This window comes from Alosa sapidissima, chromosome 21, assembly GCF_018492685.1.
Source record: "Alosa sapidissima isolate fAloSap1 chromosome 21, fAloSap1.pri, whole genome shotgun sequence".
Taxonomy (NCBI): domain Eukaryota; kingdom Metazoa; phylum Chordata; class Actinopteri; order Clupeiformes; family Clupeidae; genus Alosa; species Alosa sapidissima.
In genome coordinates, this window is record NC_055977.1 from 14,543,793 (window position 1) to 14,564,383 (window position 20,591).

Here is a 20,591-nt window from a genome sequence, read left to right on the forward strand (position 1 = left end):
TTGAACTTGCATCACACCCTCCCCACAGGCATTGCACAGGGGGTTGCCAATAAGACAGTAAGAGAATACAGAACTGAAAAATCAGCCACCGCTGCAGTGTGCAAATGACAGGAGTTGACACAAAGGCCCTTCCCAGTCATTAAGAATTCATTAACTTGAAAACAGATGCAGTCCGTTCAGTAACTCAGAAACACACACACACACACACGCACAGACGCACACGCACACACGCACACACACATCATGGAGGGAGTGACAGTGGTAATGAAAGCAGCAAAATAAATGGACTTAAATGGGGAATCGGAGAGTTATCACTGGGCAACAGAGGATGAGTTTGAATCAGAATCTCTTCCCATTCATATGTCCAGGGAGTCACTGCAAGACCACCCTTCGGCTCAATCCAGATAAGCTGCCTGTCGCTAATGCATTCTGTTTTGGCTTCCTCACAGACACACATTATCATCATTGTGTTTTAAATAGACATGCATTTAAGAGAGAATTGAGGCCAGAGAAACAGACTGGCGGAGGAGGAAGATGGGAGGCCGGGGGGAGGACTGTTTATTTGCTGTCGGAAATGGACCTCAGCACAAGCCAAGAGTAATTGGACTAGTTTATCAGGTTACTCTTTATCTATTTATTTACTTAGTAAATGTTGTTTTGTACACAAACAAAACATAGTGGATATGCTTAAAAATACCCTCCCCCCATTCCTTGTTTTAGCTCAAGCAGCAGTAAATTGTCACCTTTCCTGAGGGCATTATCGATTGCCATGGGCAGAGAGCGAGCTTTCGGGAAGGATAAACCGTGGGGATGAACTGGGGGGGGGGTGTCATGAGGGGTCAAGGACCTAAGTGATTCAGACCTGTGTCCAGGCTTTGGCAGGGGGAGCTAATCAGGAGCCTTTTAGCTGTTGGAATGGCTCTGTTTGGAGCATGAGTGTGTGTGTGTGTGTGTGTAGGGGGCGGGAGAAATATATATATATATATATATAACACCGTTTTCAATGCAATTAAGTCGGAGCAGAGCAGTGCCGTACACTATTCCCTGCAGCTACAACTCACAGCTACAACAGCTCCCTTGCAGAGGATAAAAAAAGGGAAAAAACATCAATTAAGTTATTTTTGGCCCCCTCCACCCCCCTTTCCGTTGTCCTCTCCTTCCCCCCATCAAAGAAAAAAAAAAAAAACCTTCTATGTCCCTCTCTCATTCTCTTCTCTGAGCCATCTCGCTGCTGGACTGGCAAGGCGAGGCTGACCAAGCCATCTGGCGACAGGCAGGGAAGGTATCTCTGAGGCTTGGGAAAGCACGAACGCGAACGCACTTCATCGATAGCCAAGACCTCCATCCTCAGCTCCTACGCGTGCCTGAGGCGGCCGCGAGGCAAGCGCTTGCCAATCGTACTTTGTTAGTCCAAAACAGAATGGAATTCAAAATGAGTGTGATTAGAATGGGAGTGTGTGTGTGTGTATGTGTGTGTGTGTGTGTGTGTGTCGAAGAGTATAAGTATAAGTGTGTGAGTGTATTTGTATAAGTGTGTGAGATTGGGTGTGTAGTGACATAAAAAAAAAAAAAGTGATTTCAAAAAGTTTGGAGACGTGTTGGGAGGCGACGTCTACAGACTTCAGAGAAGGGCCGAGGCACGAGATGAAGAGGGCTGATTAAATAACGCGGACGTAGTCAGAGACCTTCAGCGCAGGGCAGCGATGTGTGGGGCAAGGGGACAAACAGACAAATCCAGACAGGACACTTTAGTTAAAGAGCCTCAGGAGTATCCACGCTTGCCTTATATGGGCAACGCTGGGCGCCTGTCAAGTTTCCGTCTTGTGAGTCCACTGCTGTGGCGGTCCCTTTTATGTTGATTTGTTTTTCAATCTGTTTCTTTCAGGACAGATGGACGTACACCATTTGATTCCTTGGTGGAAGGAGATAATATTCCTCTTCGTCTTTTTTTTATCTGTGGGATTCATGGTGGATGAAGTGATGGTGGTTCGAGGTAGTGAGGGGGTTGCGCTTTGATCGTAATGAGATTTTGCCTCAGAGTTCCTCTTAAGATTGAGAGGAGGGAATCAAAATCCAATAGGGACATAGCACCAGGCAGGAGGAGGAGAGCTAAAGACAGAAGAATGGAGTCAGAGGAGCACGAGAGGAGAGAATAGAGCAGTGGTTGGCATTAACAGAGACAGAGATGGACAAAACCAGGCAGAGGAGAGAAGAGAAGAGAAGAGAAGAGAAGAGAAGAGAAGAGAAGAGGAGAGAAGAGGAGAGGTGAGAAGGGGGGAGAGGAGAGGAGAAGAGAGGATGAAGTAGATGGTGAAGAACAATCAGAATGAGTATGAGGGCCAGGTAGGTGGATACAGCAACTCAGAACATGAAATTGTACTTCAGGTCAACCAGATGTGGTACAGCCAAAAATATCCAAAATACACAAAATGTGGCAGGTGGATATGGCTACTCACAGGGACTCGGTGGCCACCACTCTCTGGGCGAGGCCGTAGAGCGTTCCACTGGAGGTCAGCACCACCATCTGGCTCAGGTGGGGGCTGGGAACCTTCTCCCGGCGTTCCTCAGGGGGACCATGGGGACCCATGCTCTCCCCGCTGGGCTCCTGAGTGGACACACACACACACACACACAGTTAAGTATTAAGAATGCTGAATGCTATTACTGCCAACACCTTTATGGGTGAATGGGTGTAAATATATATGTAAGTGTGTGGTATGTTTCTCTTCACAGTGAATTTTCACCAAAAAGGCTGTTTATCTAGTGTTGTTGCTTAAAACAGACGACAATTCAATCTGTCCTCCTTTATGTCACAGAGCAAAGTTCTTTTTTGTATGCCACACACACACGTAAACAAATCCTGACAGATCACATCATATCCCCAGAGATGAAAACCTACAAACAAACATGGATGAGATTCTATTCATGGCTTTATTGACACAGCTTTCCATGGTCTATTTAGAGCTGGGATTCGTAACACTGGGTCTGAGTCTACAAGGGTATTCTTTTGACTTTGAAAAATATGGAATAAATGTGCATGAAGGCGGGGGAAAAAAAGAAAAGAAAAAGACAGGAAGAATCTCAAAGGCAGAGAAAATGGGATTACATCATTCCCTCCCCAATCTCTGCTCCCGTCATCTTCCATCTAGCTGTCTGAAGAAAGGTGAACTCTTTGTTGCTTAACTAAGACGCACAATAACACCCAGCATTTACATTCACTGCATCTAGCAGCAGCTGCATATGATGTACTGTAGACTTCACCGTCAAAGCCTTAATGATTTCAAACACCTTGTTTACTATAAAAGAACATGCAAGCATGGTAAACAACATGCAAACAGCATCCTGTTCCGCTCAAGTAACATTAAACGCTAGGTTTGAGGAGTTTCATTTAGAGGGATCTGCCGATACACACATTAAGGTCATAAGGTCAGAGCGGCAAAAATGAAAAGTACTGAACTTGTGTGTGACTAAGACGCTTTTTTGTAAGCTCTAATTGACCCTACATAACATCGCGGAGATGAAAAGACAAACGGATTTATGACACATCCAAAAAAAGACTTGATGACATTTTTGGAGAGTTTGTCAGGGATTAAAATGCCATGTGTAACAATGACAAGCTTGTCACACTTTTCAGAAATGCCAAGGCGCATAGACAAAACATGAACGGAACCATTCCATAGGACTTGAATGGAGAGAAGTGAGGTCCATTTGATTTGAACCAGTTTTCAGTTGGGCATCATTTGCATTGTACAGCCTCAACTCAGTTTGGTGACAGATGCAACAGACTGAAGCATGATGACTTCTCTGGTAGCGACATCCAGAAAATTATGACTTACATCAGAATGTGCAGAGTGCCATGTGTTTGAGTGCAGCTTTTGGTAGGTATCCTGTTTAGACATAGTACCAATGTAACAAAACATCACTGAATATTTTTTTCTTTTTAATGCTTTCCTCTATGGCTCTTACCTATGGGCTTTCCCCCAGATTCCCTACGAGTTGACAAGTGTTTCAACCTTTTCAGGAATGCCGAAGCATTTCTCAATTGAGCAGCACAGCAGAGTAGGCCTCTTATCACATTCTTATCTTGGGCCATGTCCAGCTTTGGCTATGTTCTTCATTTCAATGTTATTTCTGCTTAAATAACCAAAACGAAAATCAAATGTATTCCCCACCAGAACATGTATGTGAAGCCTGGGAAATGCTTGTGAACAGGGCACCACAAAAAGACCCTCATCCAGCCACTAACACACGGGCCAGGAGGGACAAAATCAATACCGATCTCCCAGGTAATGAACCAACGTGATATCATTACATTAGCTCCCCTCCCCACACACCAAGCCAATCTCCGCTGAAACCTAGCCCATCAGACACACTACTGGCAGAGCCATGTTTAGCACCCCCAACCAGTGTGAAAATAACCTTATCACACGCTACTACTCCGGTGGGAACAGAGTATAAAATGAGTAACAAACAAAAGGGAATTGAAAAGAAAGACCATGTTCAAGTGCAGACAACAAAACCCTGGTCTCTCTCCATACAACCAAACTCATTGTCATTATAGCTTACCTAAGAGAAATATAACTTCTGGGTCAGTCCCCATATAGCAGCATTAGCAGCAGTATTATTTGTTGCTACAAGAATGTCATCCATCGCCCCTAACTTAAATTACAACAGTCTTTAAAACAGAATCATACATTTTCAGGCACAGGAACGACACAAGCGAGGCTCATGCTTATTGATCAGGTGAGAGGGAGCAACTGAGAAGGTCGCCATGGCGGCCAAACGTTGCAGGAATTTAACAAGCTGTGATAGCAATAATTTTACGGTTAAAATAATAATAATTTAATTTCTACACTAGTTTCCATTATCCATGTGGCCCTTCTTGGTTTAAAACAAAGACACCCTCCCCTCCCCCAATGAAATGCTAATGTAGTGGTTCAAGGGCTATCAGATACACAGGACAAAGGATGTTACCTTGATATAATGTATCCATGTGTCATGAAATGTAAATATATTCATGTTTGGTATCATTGTGATAGTCTCAGTACATATATAAGATATCTCTCCTCATGCTATTCAGATAGGTGTGAAGTGGGTGTGAGTAGGTGTGTCTGATGCCAAGTGGAGAACCAACCAAGTGGGCTTGTTTTGGCGCCAAATTCTTCCTTTGTTTAAAGCATTCAAAAGTAACTAAACTGCAATGTTTGTCAGACTTGGACTTAGACTAAGACTAGAAGGATGTAGAACGGAAGAGAGGGAAAGGTTGGCTACAGGCCAACCTAGGCCTTCCAGGCCTGGGCTAGGCCTACATAGACCATAGACCATTTTTTGTACCCTCTCTGCTTGTAACAGAATAAACTTGATTCCTGAGTTTTTCCTGAAGTTTGCCAGTCTGAAGATTAATATTAAGTAATTATTCTCCACAATTACTTTCAGCTGCAAGGATAGCTAGGAAGGAGGATTTGTATGCATAATGCATCCCTTTGTATGCATAATGCATCCCATTCCCTATAGATGGGAAAAAGGACAAATATAATAAGCCTTGATTTAGTAGTCATCATTAAGATATGTGAACTTATACGGTTATACAGTTTATAAGCTGTAACAACCTTAATGGTGTCAGTAGTAAACAATGAATTACCCAGCTTCGAGATACCAACACATTTTCCTTAAGTAGGATCTTATTTCAGGTCAATAGGAGACAACAACAAACTAAGTGGTCACAGACATAATGGTTCCCATGGGAGAGTGCTGTGTTAAATAAAGATTTACTCCCTACGTCCTGACTATGGCAAGGTGGTCTGGCCATATCCTGTGCAATCCATTGAGGAAAACCTAGGATCTGCTTTGCACAACATAAACATGATTGAGGTGCAGGACTTATGGAAACTGTCCAGAAAATCCATTAAGTCTTTTTCTTCAATGTGGTCCAAATGTAAATGATTAAAGTAGACTCGGAAAATAACAGTGATTTACGATTCTCTCCTACTTAACCACTTGACAATGGTCCTTTTATTCCCCAACAGAACGTAGATATTGATTCCGGTAACACGAGGTTAACAAGAGGTTGACCAGAGGTTTGCATATAGTTTTTGCAAGAAAATTCTGTTACAGTACATCTAAAATACACTATCAATCTTTCATTGGCTATAATAGCTACATTTCCAATGTACTGAGAGGGTTCATGAACTTGACCCCTTTATAGCGCCCTCTATATTTATTGACACCCCAAGTAAAGTTAACTTAAAACAGGTATGAAAAAAAATCATCTTTTGGTGATTTGTCTTAATCTCAGAATGAAAACAATGAGGAAAAATCCAATCTTGAAGGGAAGCAAATCCTGAGTAAAAAATAATGTCTCAAAGAAATTAATATTTTTTTTAACAAAAGTACATGTGCCACAATTATTGGCACCCCCTAGAAAATCTTATAAACAAAATGTAACAGAAGCCTTTTTCCATTAAATTTAATTTTCCATTCAACTTATTTAAGCTGATCAGAGTGTCTGTGCATTTTCAGCTGTAAAGAAGTGCAAGTCTGATGTCTGAGTCAGAGCATAAAGCTTGAGATGTCACTGTTTCTGAAACTCATTAAAACTGCATTGAAAGGGAGCTACAGTGTGCAGATTTATATATTTATTTATTTATATATATATATATATATATATATATATATATATATATATATATATATATATATATATATATATATATATTTTTTTTTTTTTTTTTTTTTTTTCCTTTTTCTTTTTTTTTTCTTTTTGAGAAATCTTCAGTAATAGCAGGGAGCCATGCGTAATACAGAGCAAAATCAGTCGGTCAACATGGTATATATATATATATATATATATATATATATATATATATATATATATATATATATATACACACCAGTTTCCCCTACAAATATCACATACTGTTTCCCAATTCACTCTAGTAATGCCCTCAGGAATAGTCAACTTGAAAAAGCTCCATGGAAAAAGAAAATGCTGTAGGGCACATGAAATATTAATGCAATGTTTACTAAATGGATAACATACAGCAGAACATGAAATTATATCAAACCCTGGCTAATTCCGGCACCTCTCGTTAAACATTAATGAATTTATATGAGTCATCGTGAGCTTTGGCATTCAGATTGATTTTCTCATCTATTTGTCTTACACATATAGGGGAGATATACAATCATGGAAATTGGATTAAAAGGCCTTATGACACATTAGCAGGCAGATTAACGTCACCTCAAGGGATCCTCACTTGCTGAGATCGCAGCACTGTCACTGAATCACCAGCACCTCCACCACTACCTCGGATCACTGTTCATAGAGGTCAATGCTACGTGAGCATTTTAAACGTGTAAGGACGGATGAGCCGCTGATGAGCCCTGAGCTTGATGTCATGATGAAGACCGTATGTCTGCGTCTGAAGGTTAAGGTGGACACAAGGGCCGACTCAGCAGGGTGAGAGCTGTCCTCCTACATCATTCAGAATTAAGTCTCACATGTTACCATCCGGTGCTTCTGGCAGCAGATCTTGGTCAAACTTTAACTTTACATGCAGGGTGTGTTATTTGTATGTCGTGGGTCGAGTATTTGACATGGCTTCTTTATTGAATTGGGTTGGCATTTTAATCACATAAATTCTTGGGTTAAAAAATGTTTTTTATGTTCCCGAAGCTAATGGCACTTGAAAGCAACACCCACCCAAAAAAGAAGCTGAACTTTCCATTACTCAAAGAGAGTGTAGCGAAGGATTTGTAGGAAAGAAAAAATCATCACAGCAAATGGATTTAACCACACACTGCAAGATCAAAACAGCACTTGTATATCCCTACTGCACTGACAAGTGTCTTCAGCAACAGGAAAAGGAGGAGTCAGATTAATCACCATTTCTTCTGACATGTAAAGCACTGGCAATACACTGAGGAAACAGTGCAATACTACCCTGACAAATGTTATGTATGAAATTAGTCAGTGGTACCAAGAACAAGTAAAAAAAGAAAATATCGGCAACCGATGAAGCAGATGAAATGTTGCCTAACCTCAAAGGCGTATCAACTTCGAATTCAGACCTTGCAAAATACTCAGAGGAAAATGCTTAGTACATAGTGATAAACAAGCTAGATTAAAAATACAATTTTGACATCAGGTTACCTCAGGGAAACTAGTATTGACTCAGATGTGTTGAATGAGATAAATAATGAAATTAGCATTTTACTGTTGCCTACGAAACACTCTCCTTGAAATATACATAGTTTGTCAACATTCAACACCGGCTATTGAGTGCTTTGTCAATATTTATGCTAGGCATAATCCTTTTATTCTCATATATGCTAATATAAGACTGTTTCTAATTGAAATGCCCCCCAGTTTAAAACGGCATTCATAATTATGCAAAAGCCACAAAAGTTGCCTTCAGCGTGACTGACATGAAAAAGCAGCCATTTTCCAAAGTTGGGATTTGGAACACATTCACAAGCTTGGAAAATTACATAGACAAATAAAAAAGGAGGTTAGAATAAAACTCTAAAAAAGGCGCGCTTGACAGACATAGCCAATGTGCTGCCAGATGGGTAGCCTTTCGTCTAGTGAGACGCTAAAGATTTCTCTCCTCCGTAAAGAAAAAGAAGAGAAAAAAGAAACTGGCTATGGCAGGGGCACAAGCTCTACGATTTAGCAAGAGACTCTGCAAACACAATACAATTGAGTGAATCACTGCACAGACAACATGGAAAGACAACATTTGGCACTCCCAAAATCAGGGGGGGAAGTAGAGCCAATGTCAGGGATGACGTGCACAATCATGCCAGAGGACCCATTCCGCAAAAGTTTGTTTATAGCTTGCACTTTTGATAAGACTAGCCCTTTTCAAATGTTTGGGCACATAGTGCCTTTTTGGCAAGAAAAATCTCCAAGGAGAACTAGATCATGATCACAAAATTATTTACAATGCCAACTGAGAAATCTTGCAGTCAACTTTATACCTGGAATGAACAACAACAACACCAACACAATGACTAATTTAATAGATCCAGCATCAAGAGGCATCAGAGTCCAGCCTCACTAGAAACTCATTTTCCTAAAGATTTTAGGGATTCATTAAAAGCATAAATACTCATTTGGAAACCAGGGTCATGCTAGCAAAACCTCTCCCCAAGTTCTGCCTCATATCAAATCATTTAAAGAACACAGAATTCCAAAATGTCATGACGCACGAGCCCCATTTGTTAACATTCATTTTTCAAAGTCACAGCCACCCCCATTTTATTTTTTTGTAACCGAGAGAATGTGTCCAGCATGGTGAACGATCAATCACCATCACTGGAAATGTGAAGTGCCACACTACTCGCTGCCGCCTGGAGCCGGTGGGCAGAGTGAAACACCAAAAGCAGCAACCACCCACCATGGCAGCCCCAGAGAAGATTCAATATGGATTCTCTCTCAATGGCAACACCTCTCTAAAAACAAAACAGTGGCACAAACAAATTAAAATAAATAAAGGAAACAAACAAAGGGGGAAATAGCCATGTATTACTTCCAAAAATCCACCTGAAACTTAGACATCATTACTGTACTACCAGCTCATGGCTCAGGTGTACACATTTAAAAAAAAAAAGCTTGGATGTGCATAATGACCTCTTCTAACTCAAGTGCTCACATGTAGCGTGTTTCCATCCAACTCATGCGAATTAGTGATGCGTATCCGTGGTAATGCAAAAAAGTATTTTGGGACACTTTGCCTATGTTGAGTGAAATGGACGCCCTCCTCTCTGCGGTCGGAATAGCCTAGGCCCTATAGGCCTAATTCATTCCTTCATTTTGAAAATAATTTAATATCGATTAGATGGCGCAATCGGGTGTTGGCAGCTTCCCATCGCCGGAGACCGCCATACACTTGGGAATGACCAAGGTCTCGGCAGTTTTTTTGTCAAATTTGGCACTTCACTGTAGAGCTTCATTTCTATCATTTCACGAGGGCTCGGGCTGGGGCTGGGGCTGGGGCTGGGGCTGGGGCTGGGGCTGGGGCTGGGGCTGGGGCTGGGGCTGGGGCTGGGGCTCGGGCTGGGGCTCGGGCTGGGGCTCGGGCTGGGGCTGGGGCTCGGGCTCGGGCTTGCGCGGTAGGCTAAATGAGAGAGAAAGATGCAGAAATGGATGCTTAGGAGGTGAAACAGAGGCTGGCCTCTTGTGACTGGCGTTTTAGTTGCACCAAGCAAAGTCTGAGGTGTGGAAAAGTTTTGATCATGTGCATAATGAGAATAATGAGCCAGTGGTTATGTAAATTCCAAAGGATGCAACATTCTGTAGAACGACAGGGAATTCGTCGCTGATAAGGCATGTTGATCAAAGCTGTCAGTGCCCATCAGGATCACATCGTTTGTAGGCTACAGCAACAAAATCAAACCCTGCAAAGGTGAAACAAATGGTTATGGAGAAGAAGTGTGTCAGCTTTCGCTGTAAAGACATTAGGCCTTTTAATATTGTAAATGGCGAGGGGTTTGAAAAGCTGGCGCAAGAACTAATTAATGTCGGGGCTGCGTATGGGAGGGTTCCCGCAATTGTTTGACATTGTTTGGATATAAAAAGCTAAATATATCGTTATATGTCGGTAAAAGAAGTACACGTTGGCTTTCTCTGCTCTACCATAGCCACCCTCTCACACAGCACTGCGCGCAGGACCAGAGAGAGGATAAGCGGAGATTTGGCAGCACTAAATCACGGTTAAAATGCAAGATGTTTGATTATCATCTCTGACCTCAACAATAAAGACTTCCTGTATGTTTGCTTGCATAAAATTATTACACGGATTTTGCAACAACACGCCAACAAACACGGGTATGCAGTGGCTATTCAAAATGACATGGAAAGTACACTATGTGCAATAAACTGACGCTTTGAATAGCCCAGGCTACATTGGACGTGAGACTTTGAATAAACAAACTACATTTCCAACTGCAAGGTCCCAAGTTGAAACAAGCGATAGGCTAATGGTCCCGAATTTAATGTTTCAGAAGACAACAAATGGCAGACAGAGCAACGTCACTTACCAAACACTGCTTTTGAGTCACATCGTTGCAAATGTCAAACGATCACAAAATGGCTTGTCTTCACTATCAGGAAAGTTATGCAATAAGCTAGGCTTATAGCCTTAACTCAAAACATTTGTTATGCCATTCTGATCTGTAGAAATCACATGCAGTCATGCCTAATTTCTGCTTACTGCACATTAATTATAGGCTAATATATTATAATATTCAGTATACATTATTGAATGCTTAGCTGTGATGATGTTTTTCCCTATCATCCTATTGTTAAAGCAGGCATACCTGCGGGCATGTAATCGGGCTACAGGTTTTCTACAGGAATGGCATGTTTGAACGGGCACTGCACTAGTTGTATAAACTTGCGATGTGTGCCGATCTAGTTGTTGGCGAAAACTTTAGCGTCAGCAAAACAACTGTGCACCGATGTGTGTATTCAGTTTGTTTTATTCTACGGAAACAAGCAACAGAACACATCAAGTTGCCTAATGTTATAGGGAAGCGCCAGAGATTGCTGAGATTCTCTGAAGGTTACGTCATATGATGCGAATAAACCGTTTCCATCAACTTTATTCACATTATACCTTATGCACAATGAGAGTTAATCCCCCTCTAGCGAATCAAATATAGATGCGCATTAGGATTTTTGATGTGCATTTCACGTGTTTCCAACCGGGATTTCTTATTCGAATAGAAATAAGAATGCGCATTAGGAAGTTGGACGGAAACACGCTAATGGTCAGAAGCACGCATTTGTGTGGCAATGATGTGAGAGGTGGTTCTATTGCAGTTTCAGGTCCATTAAAAAATGGAAACAGAAATCAATAACACTAACTCTACTGAGAAATATATGAACCCTCTGCCTCTCCATCACAATGACACCAGTCTGTCGAAAACAGGTATGAAAGGAGTTTTGGATTCTTCATAGCCATTGACTGCATTCATAGCAAAAAGTCATATCAAGCACTCCAAAATCAATAGCTAATCTGAGGCAATGCTATTTTTTCTCATCGCAACTTTGATTTCTTTTCCTTACTTTTTTTTGTAAAGCAGTGTCATTCCGCATTGGGTATTTGAAGCTTATTAAAAATGAAATCAGATAACGCCTGCAAAAAAATGTGCTAGAAATAGGCTTTATTCTCTGTGGATGGGGAACAGTGAGTTTTAATCTAGTGAGGTAGAAGATCTGAAAAAGGCCAAAAGAAAAGATGTGGAGAAAAAAAAGATGGTCTAATCCACAGTGTAAAATGACTTTTGATCATGTGGCCCTCAGACTCAACAGAACCATGGTAGCTTAGATGCAATGCATATTATTTGTTCCCTCAAGAACCGAATGCTTGCATAACCAATTGTTTTACATTGGTCTCTAAAAGCATGCACATGTTTAACCCATTTACTCCTAAAATGCCTGCTAAAAACGCCTATAGAATCCTTTGGCATTCTAGACTAAATAACCTTATTTCCTGAGGGTTTTCTGAAAACATACTAAAAATTGTCAACGTCTACCAAAATTTAATATCTAAGCCTCTGTAGCACCTAGAAACATGAAATAAAAAGCATGCTGTGCTACGCAGCATCCAGCGGGAGATTCTGTTGCGCTATGCAGCATCAGGCTGGAGATAGAATGTTGCGTCATGCAGCATCCAGCGCGAATGGGTTAAGGAAGCATATGCAAATCATTAATCTCTCACTGCTTCATTATTATTCCTTATGCTTTGACACCACTTACAAAGCACTCATCAGAATCAAATTGTCTCCATCAACAAACCAAGTCAACTCAGCTAAAACATAATGGTGCTAATACCATCAAATATGCTAAGTCAATGAGTGATTAAGGCTTATGAAGCAAATTCCAATGAACCGTCCTATAAAAAGACCTCACTAATCAAGTAAGACAACAAATTATCCATGTGTCTTTCAGTTTAGACATGACAGAAAATGTGCTAAGGGAATACAACCTGGGAATATCAAGATGATAACCATCAGCATTTGACCTATTTTCTAATATGAGGTGCCTTCACACAATAATAGCCTGTCTCCACAGGGAACTTGAGCCCAGAAAAAGCCTTCTGGCCAACCAGCTGAGACACACTGCTGTTTCCTGACATGCCATCACGAGCCAGGCGTTGGACTGCAGCTCCGGCCAAATTCTCCCCAGCCATTTCCTCAGCCCATTTGCCTGAATTAAGTCCAACTTCTGACATCTTCCCAGTGCCTGTCCGTGGAGCCAGCTTCCTAATGTTTCCATTAATTTCTCTCCCAATTATCCCATTCTAGCCTTTCTATCCCTCTCCACTATTTAACCCCCCCCCCCCCCTTTTTTGTTTCTTTTTTTGGCCAAACGGCCCCTCTACCAGCTCCACACACAAACGCACAAAAGAACCATTTTACTCCATGTCCTCCTCGCTCTCCTCTGACACAGTCTGTTCTTTGGACATTATTAGGGCAGCGCGTTGGTACATTGTCACACAAATTACCGCGGACCTTCTCCCACCGCCACCGAGCCCGAGGTGAGCCAGGGCACCAGATCCCGCCAAGGGGCTCCCATGGCGTTCGTCTGGGCCATCAGCATTGTTTAGCCCTGGGGCCCAACCCACTGGCCTACTAATTGTTGTGTTAACTGAAACCCGCTAAAGTGCGGGTGGCATTGTTGCCCACACTGGAGACGAGGACGAGTCCCATTACTCTAATTGTTACGACAGCCGTTTTGACCTCGTGATTAAAAATACATGGCCTTGAGTGATTGCGGTCCAAAGGATCTCTGGGTGTACAGGAGATCAAACGGGGGCAAATCATGGAAGCCAAGTGATGATTGGCCAGAGGAGGCTGATGGCCAGAAACCTTTAAATAAGTCCTATAAGGCGTTTACATAAAGTCACTGAAACCATGTCTACAGCTTGAAAAACTACTGGAAACAGGGGTTCAAGAAGGTCAGCATTGTAATTTTTTATTTTGAGCTGCTGCAGTGAAACAAATGGTCTGTTGACAATGTGCATTCATCCACTAGTAATAATAAATCTATTAAAAGGGACTAACACTAAACCACCTGGCTCTGGCTTTACACAACATTTTCACCGTAACCATGGAAAAATATTCACACTCAAAAAAAAAATGTAAGTCATATCTTTTGAAGATGCAAGACCTTCTCCTTCATTCTCCAGACATACAGTATGAGAGAGTCTGCACCTAATGTTCCGAACACCAACATCAAAGAACAGGAGCTTATCCATCTCTGCTTAATGACCAGAAATTAAGCTCTGGAGTTTGCTCACAGAAACAAAACTTCTCTCAACCCCCACCACCAAGGGAAAAGGAAAGGACAAGGAGATAAAGGACTCAGCTTTCTGAGCAGAGTGCAAATAGGCGAGGAGTTTGAGGTTAATGCCAACACACACAAACACTGTCTGTCAGCCCACAAATGATCAAAGTGTCCGCAAAATAAACCAAGGACTTTGTGTTCTTCTGCAGCTAAGAAAATGGAGCCTAATGAGATAATACATAAGGCCTGCAATGCATCCTTCTAATGTGAAGGATGAGACACCATTTTGATGACAAGGGACGCTTGAGACCCACTGTATGCTGTTGGGGCTCATCATATCTCTATCGCTCAGCAATATTGAAGTTTATTGCTTCTCCCCACCTCAACAATCCTACTGACGACCCTTCAGGGATGTTTCATTCTGGCTCTGTTCGGGACCAAATGTTCTCATATGTGCGGCAGCACTCTGTTATTTTCGTGTCATGGTTAGGATCCAAACACATTGTGAACAGAGCTTATTCACACATGTTGCCTCCTGGTTGCAGCTGCAATCTAATGCGTAGTTCTTTCCAAAAGTACACTCCGGCATCGTCTGGACAAACGCCTGCTCCAGGAACGTTAAGTAACGCTTATCCCATCACTGAGCGTTATGGAAAAGCGCTGGCAGTAACGGCGTTCGTCTCGTCATGCCTTGGTATATTCTGGGTTTGGCTGACTGGTGTTGAAGTCTTTTTCTCTGAGGGCCAGTAAGGCCCATAAGAGAGTGATTAAGCAACATGTCAGTCAAAGGCACTGGGGAGTGTAAAGGGAGTTGCCTTGGGCAAACACCTGAGGATCTCATGTGTTGGAGCCTGATGTCACTCTGTGGCTTCGGTCAAAGGCAAACAAGAAAGAAAGAAAAAAAGAGCCAGCTTTCTTTCCATTTATCGACAGAACAGAAACAAAAATGAAATAATATAAAACAGAAAATGAGATATGAAACAGAAAATGAGGTATAAAAAAGAAAAGAACAGGAATACAAACAGATCTTTCTGAAAGGTCCTGTCTTGGCATTAGTGAAAGGGTGGCACTCGCTTCAGTAAGCTTCCAATGTCCTCTGGAGTGGTATGACTGGGGTTGATCCGATGAGTCAACACACACAATGGGCTCAACAGAAAATGTCAAAAGTTTGATTTAATGAAATGCACAGTGCACACATGTGTCAAAAATAATCTTAAGAAACCTTGCATTGACCCAGGAAAAAATTAGCACCCTGCCTCTTCAGATTAATCAGTCCGACCACACATCAAAAACATGCACACAAATGAGCAAAGCATGGCTTTAATTCTTAAGAAAATGCTGTCGCTGCCATGCACTGTTCATGCTTTTGTTTTGCTAAAGCTTTTATTCAGGGTATTGAATCCACTGCAACTGCCCTAGATTTTGTTTAGCATACATTTTTATAAATTAAATTTGCTTGCAGATGCTTTTTTAATGAAGTATACTTTGAGTACAGGTATGGGATTATATATTATAATATACACGTTTGACCGATGAGTGTACTCCCAGGACAACATACTCATGCGCTTGGCATTGTCAACATACACTGCTGTATCAGTTGAGCTACAGCAAGACTTCGGTCTTCAAATCACAGAGAGTGAGGGTCTTCCGCTTCCTCCAGATTGCTGATTACATAGCCGAGAAGAGTGGACGAGAGAGCTGGTTCAATTACCATCAGTCATTCCTAAAATCCAGCTTCCTCGTCTTCTGCTAATACTCTGAAATCGCTTGTCATTACGCTTATGTCGAAAATAATTAGAGTCTTCATTTTGCATTTGTGTGACACCAGGAGCCAAATCACAGCTTCTTCACAGGCTGCTCACCCCTCCCCAAATCTGACCAATCATCTCAATAAAATTTGTGTCGTATCGCCTGGAGAGATTTCACTCAAACACCCACAAAAAGGCAGACAGACTTCCTGACCAATCATCAACACAATCCATGTAAAAATCGCCTGGAGCTCTGTTACACACAGTAAACACACACACACACACACACACACACACACACACACACACACACTTCTTCTCGCCCAAAATGGAAGACTTTATTCTGAAAGTCATATGAAAAAGAGATTGAAATCAGCCAAAATCAAACTGCATTTGGCCACAGCCAGAGGTGTTTTGTCACCTTCTCCCCCTTGGAGTCACGGAAGTCGGCCAATCAAAGCGCATGTGTTAACGAGAACACTCGCTCTCAACGGGATGCACAAGTCGCGGCAACCGTTCGTCTGGATGGTAAGACTATCTACCAGTTCATTCCCAGGACACGCATGACAAACTGTCAAACCCGTGGACCGTGCATCACGGGGGACCCATGCGTCGCTCTCCCGTCTCTCGTCTCTCTCTGTGAATGCATATTTACAGAGTTATTTTTAGAGTATGCAAACACATGGATGCTGCTATCCATACTGCTCGCCCTCCCACACAGCTGTTTTGAAACATTATCCGTCAGATGGACGCGGCGCAAATTGAATCTGTGTCGGATTAGATCACACTGCAACCCAAATTTAAAAAAAACGACCCCCTGCACGTTGGCATTATTTAAACATTAAAACAGCTGATTGAGAGGCAAGCTCCTTTGGTTACATATCCTGGTGGGCCACATATTCAATAAGAGAGACAAACAGAGAGGCAGAAAGAACATGAAAGAGAGAGAGAGGAAAAAAAGGTAAGAGGTAGGATAACGGAGTGAGATTAAACACAGAGAAACCGAAAGAGAGAGAGAGAGAGAGAGAGAGAGAGAGAGAGAGAGAGAGAGAGAGAGAGAGAGAGAGAGAGAGAGAGAGAGAGACATAGAGACTGTGAGAGACACACAAACAGAAAGCAGGGACCGATTCTTCACCTCCCAGCTTGAGTGAGGATTGCAGTGCCAAGGCATAATGTGGGAGACTTTAACCCAACCACATGCTTGAGGTTAACCGCCAACACACATGGCTCCCAGGCTGTATGGCCAGCCAGGCTCGTGGGCACAGGCCTCCCTGGCTATGCCCAGTGGACAGGGAAAAAAAACATCAGTGACCACCAGTCTGAATTCTAGTGGGTCACTGATCTGTCTACAACCCAAAAAGCTTCTCAGCCTCTCTTTTACCCCTTGACTCGCTCCTAAAAATTCACATGAACCTGTATGTGTTCCCTAGAGAATAAACATTTTCCCATCTGATTAGATCCTGAGTTGACTTACATTTGCAATCAAACTGGGCTTTGAGTCTGCCAAAGGAACCCATGGCTTGGCCACGGTTTTCTCCGCTGGGCAAGCGATGGATGATGGCTGATTTATCACGTCCGCCAAACCTTCAACAAAGCAATTTCACAGTTGACTTCCAGTGTCCATCCGCCAAAAAGCGAGAGATCAGGCTGTCACCACAGTGTGGCGAACAGTGCAGAATCAGTGTTAAGATACTGACCAGTTGGATCTTCCTAGATTTAAAATAGTACCTGAGTTTCGTACAAGACTTGTACACATTTTGGGTTACTGCTGGATCACTCAGTTGAGTCATGTTTTGACTGATTCGCTGAGGTGCTAGTTTACAAGTAAGAGCGACAAAAAATGCTTTTTGCTTAGATCAGATTGTGATCAAATCAGAAGTATTTGACAGTGTTCTCCTTTTTGCCTCTGCATGGGCAGACAATGGCAGTCTCGGTAGCACACCAAACAAATTTTTGACACAACGACATAACTCCATTTTAAAATCCTAAAAGCAACTGTTGCATCACTGCGCCTGTGTGTCTGGGAAAACGTCTTTTTTTCAACACATCTAGTCTCTCTCTTGCTGACACAAAGATCCACTAATACCAGCACACACACCATTTTCAAGGCGCCCCATCAGGCTAACAGTTTTGCTACAGATTAAGTCACTCAGCAAGAGGCTCAACGAATACCAGATTCTAAACACGGATGATTCTCTGCATGACCGTGGCAGGGAACAGCATGACAATAAATGGCAAAAGATGGAGAACTTCACCGAAAGCAATTGGTAGATAAGGTTTAGTGTTACGAATACAATAGTTAATTATTCAGAGTGCCTTTCTTTCTACCAAAGCAGCCTGTGGACTCAGGCAGCTATGGCAAATCAGAGATTCTCTCCCCTCCTGCCAGGATGTCAGCAGGAATAAACTAAACGTGTAATACAGCCAACAGCTAGATGTGAGGCACGGCTGACAGTGATAAGTTCTTTTTCTCGTCCCTGGGTGGAGATGGCTGTCTGGCACACAATCCCAGGCGGGAGAGCAGGCAGACATGGGCGATGACGTATATGAAATGAACACTGCCTCCTGCCGCCACGTGACACCTGAGAGATGACTAATGTTTCTCCCCCCGTGGCTTCACTGCTTCTCTTCCATTCTGCAACGTTACGAGTCAATCAGCTTACAGGGGGAAACAAAAGGCAGTTGACGGAAAGGGAAAGGAGGGGATCGGGGACTACACCACATGGGGCTTTACTTCTCCACTTAGGCAAGTGTGACAAGTAATTAAGCTCTTAAGCGCCTCACGAGAAAAGGTCGTCCCCCCTTACACCAGGATGTGCCCTCGGGTGCAAAAATCGTGAATTTCATCTACATGTTTCGAAGGACTCACTTTTAAAATACATCAAGTACATTACACGGGGGAAAAAAGACTGCTCAAAGAGAAAAAAAAAAACATAAGCCCAATGTTCATTTTTAATTCATGAACAATTCATCTCGCAGATCTGATTAATACTCCACATTGAACACGCAGTGTGCGGTTAAAAGGATAATATGATTATCACCCGTGATTTTAAAAATAGAGACAGATACAAATAGCTACTATTTACGAGAACAAGGAGAACATTGAACAGAGGGTCTGGGTATCCAAGGAAATGATTAATTAAAGTGCATTTGACAAAAATAACATTGGGGGGAAACAACCTAAAAGCTTTCTTTAATACTTCTCTCCTTCCAACACTCCAGCCAATAGCAGTTATCCCGATATAAGCCACAATCCTCGGCAGGGAAGAGGAAGCAAAGCCAACAGCGTCCAGACCCCGCTGTGCTGGCGATAAAAATTTCAACAGTTTTTAATTCACATGTCTGCAGTTTGACCACTGTTATCTCCTCCATCATCAATCGCTTCTCTCTCCATCGGCATGGCCCTGACATACCCTCTCACTCATGTTCTCTCTCTATTTTTGTGCAGCTATGGCTTTCCTCTCCACCAATTCACTTTAGTTACCTGTCCTGTTCCTATTCTTTCCCTCCTGTCCCCAGTCACTACAACTCCCTCATTCACTCTCTTCTCTTTCTCCGTCTCTCTTCCATTTCTCCTTCTCCCTCATTCACTCTCTTCTTTTTCTCCATCTCTCTCCGTTTCCTCTGGCTCTGCACACCAGATATGGCATTTATCCGCTCTATGTTATGAGCGTAGACCAGCTTGTCTCTTCACAGCTCTCAAGCCTGCCGTCAATCTTTTTTTGTCTGATTTACGATCCCATTAGACGGACAGCAAAAAGGGCAGGGAGTCATGGTGTGCATTTAACGAGGTGGGATATTTTCCTCTGTTGCTGTGATGTGGGTCTCTCCCATTCATTCACTGTAGAGATTTTTGTGCAATCTTTCTTATTCCAGTGGTGCCCCCCAATGGCAATGGACTGTGGATGGTTGGCCAGCAGGAGGGTCTGCAGCTGGCTTTCAAGTGAGGCCCGATTTGATCTTATCTGGCAGGAGCCTAGTGGACTCTTGCTCTAGTTCTCTCATGAAACAGACAACTGGGTTGATGGTTTTGTAAACTCCATCCAAACAGAAGAGGTGGCCAAAAATAAAACAAGATGGCCGCTTGGGATGAAGTTTCCTCACCTCCTTTGGCCTTGCGATGGCGAAAGTGCGAGAATGTTTTCTCAGTAATACCCCCCGCCTCTTGTTTTCCTGCTTAGAAACGCAACCCAAAAGCTGCAAATGTTGCATTATTTCCTCAGACAGACTCCCCACTGTCCTGACAATCCCCCACCTCCCCAAGATTGTCCAGGTCACACCCCTCTCCTTTCATCCCCTTTAAATCATTCCCCCTGGTCAGAGGACACAAGCGCCTGCTGACTCATTACAAAACACTCGCCACTCCTGAAACATTCTCATCCATCTCTGCTGATGCGACTTGACACACACACACACACACACACACACCCACGCGGTCGCCTCAGCCATCTGTGTCGAGAGATCTCAGGCACCTGTTAAATCACAGCTTTGTGGTGGCGGGCTTATCAAGTAGCTGTCAGACAATTGACATGAGTTAGTGAGCGGAG

General features: G+C 42.7%; 1 protein-coding gene across 1 annotated transcript in view; it reads right to left on the bottom strand.

The window, feature by feature from the left end:
• The window catches only part of vps50 (VPS50 EARP/GARPII complex subunit), a 136,744-nt gene that overhangs the window by 19,637 nt on the left and 96,516 nt on the right, over positions 1 to 20,591 (bottom strand). The window contains exon 24 of the mRNA XM_042075866.1: positions 2,457 to 2,605. Coding sequence (XP_041931800.1) covers positions 2,457 to 2,605 — 149 coding nt within the window. The remainder of the gene's footprint in view (positions 1 to 2,456; positions 2,606 to 20,591) is intronic.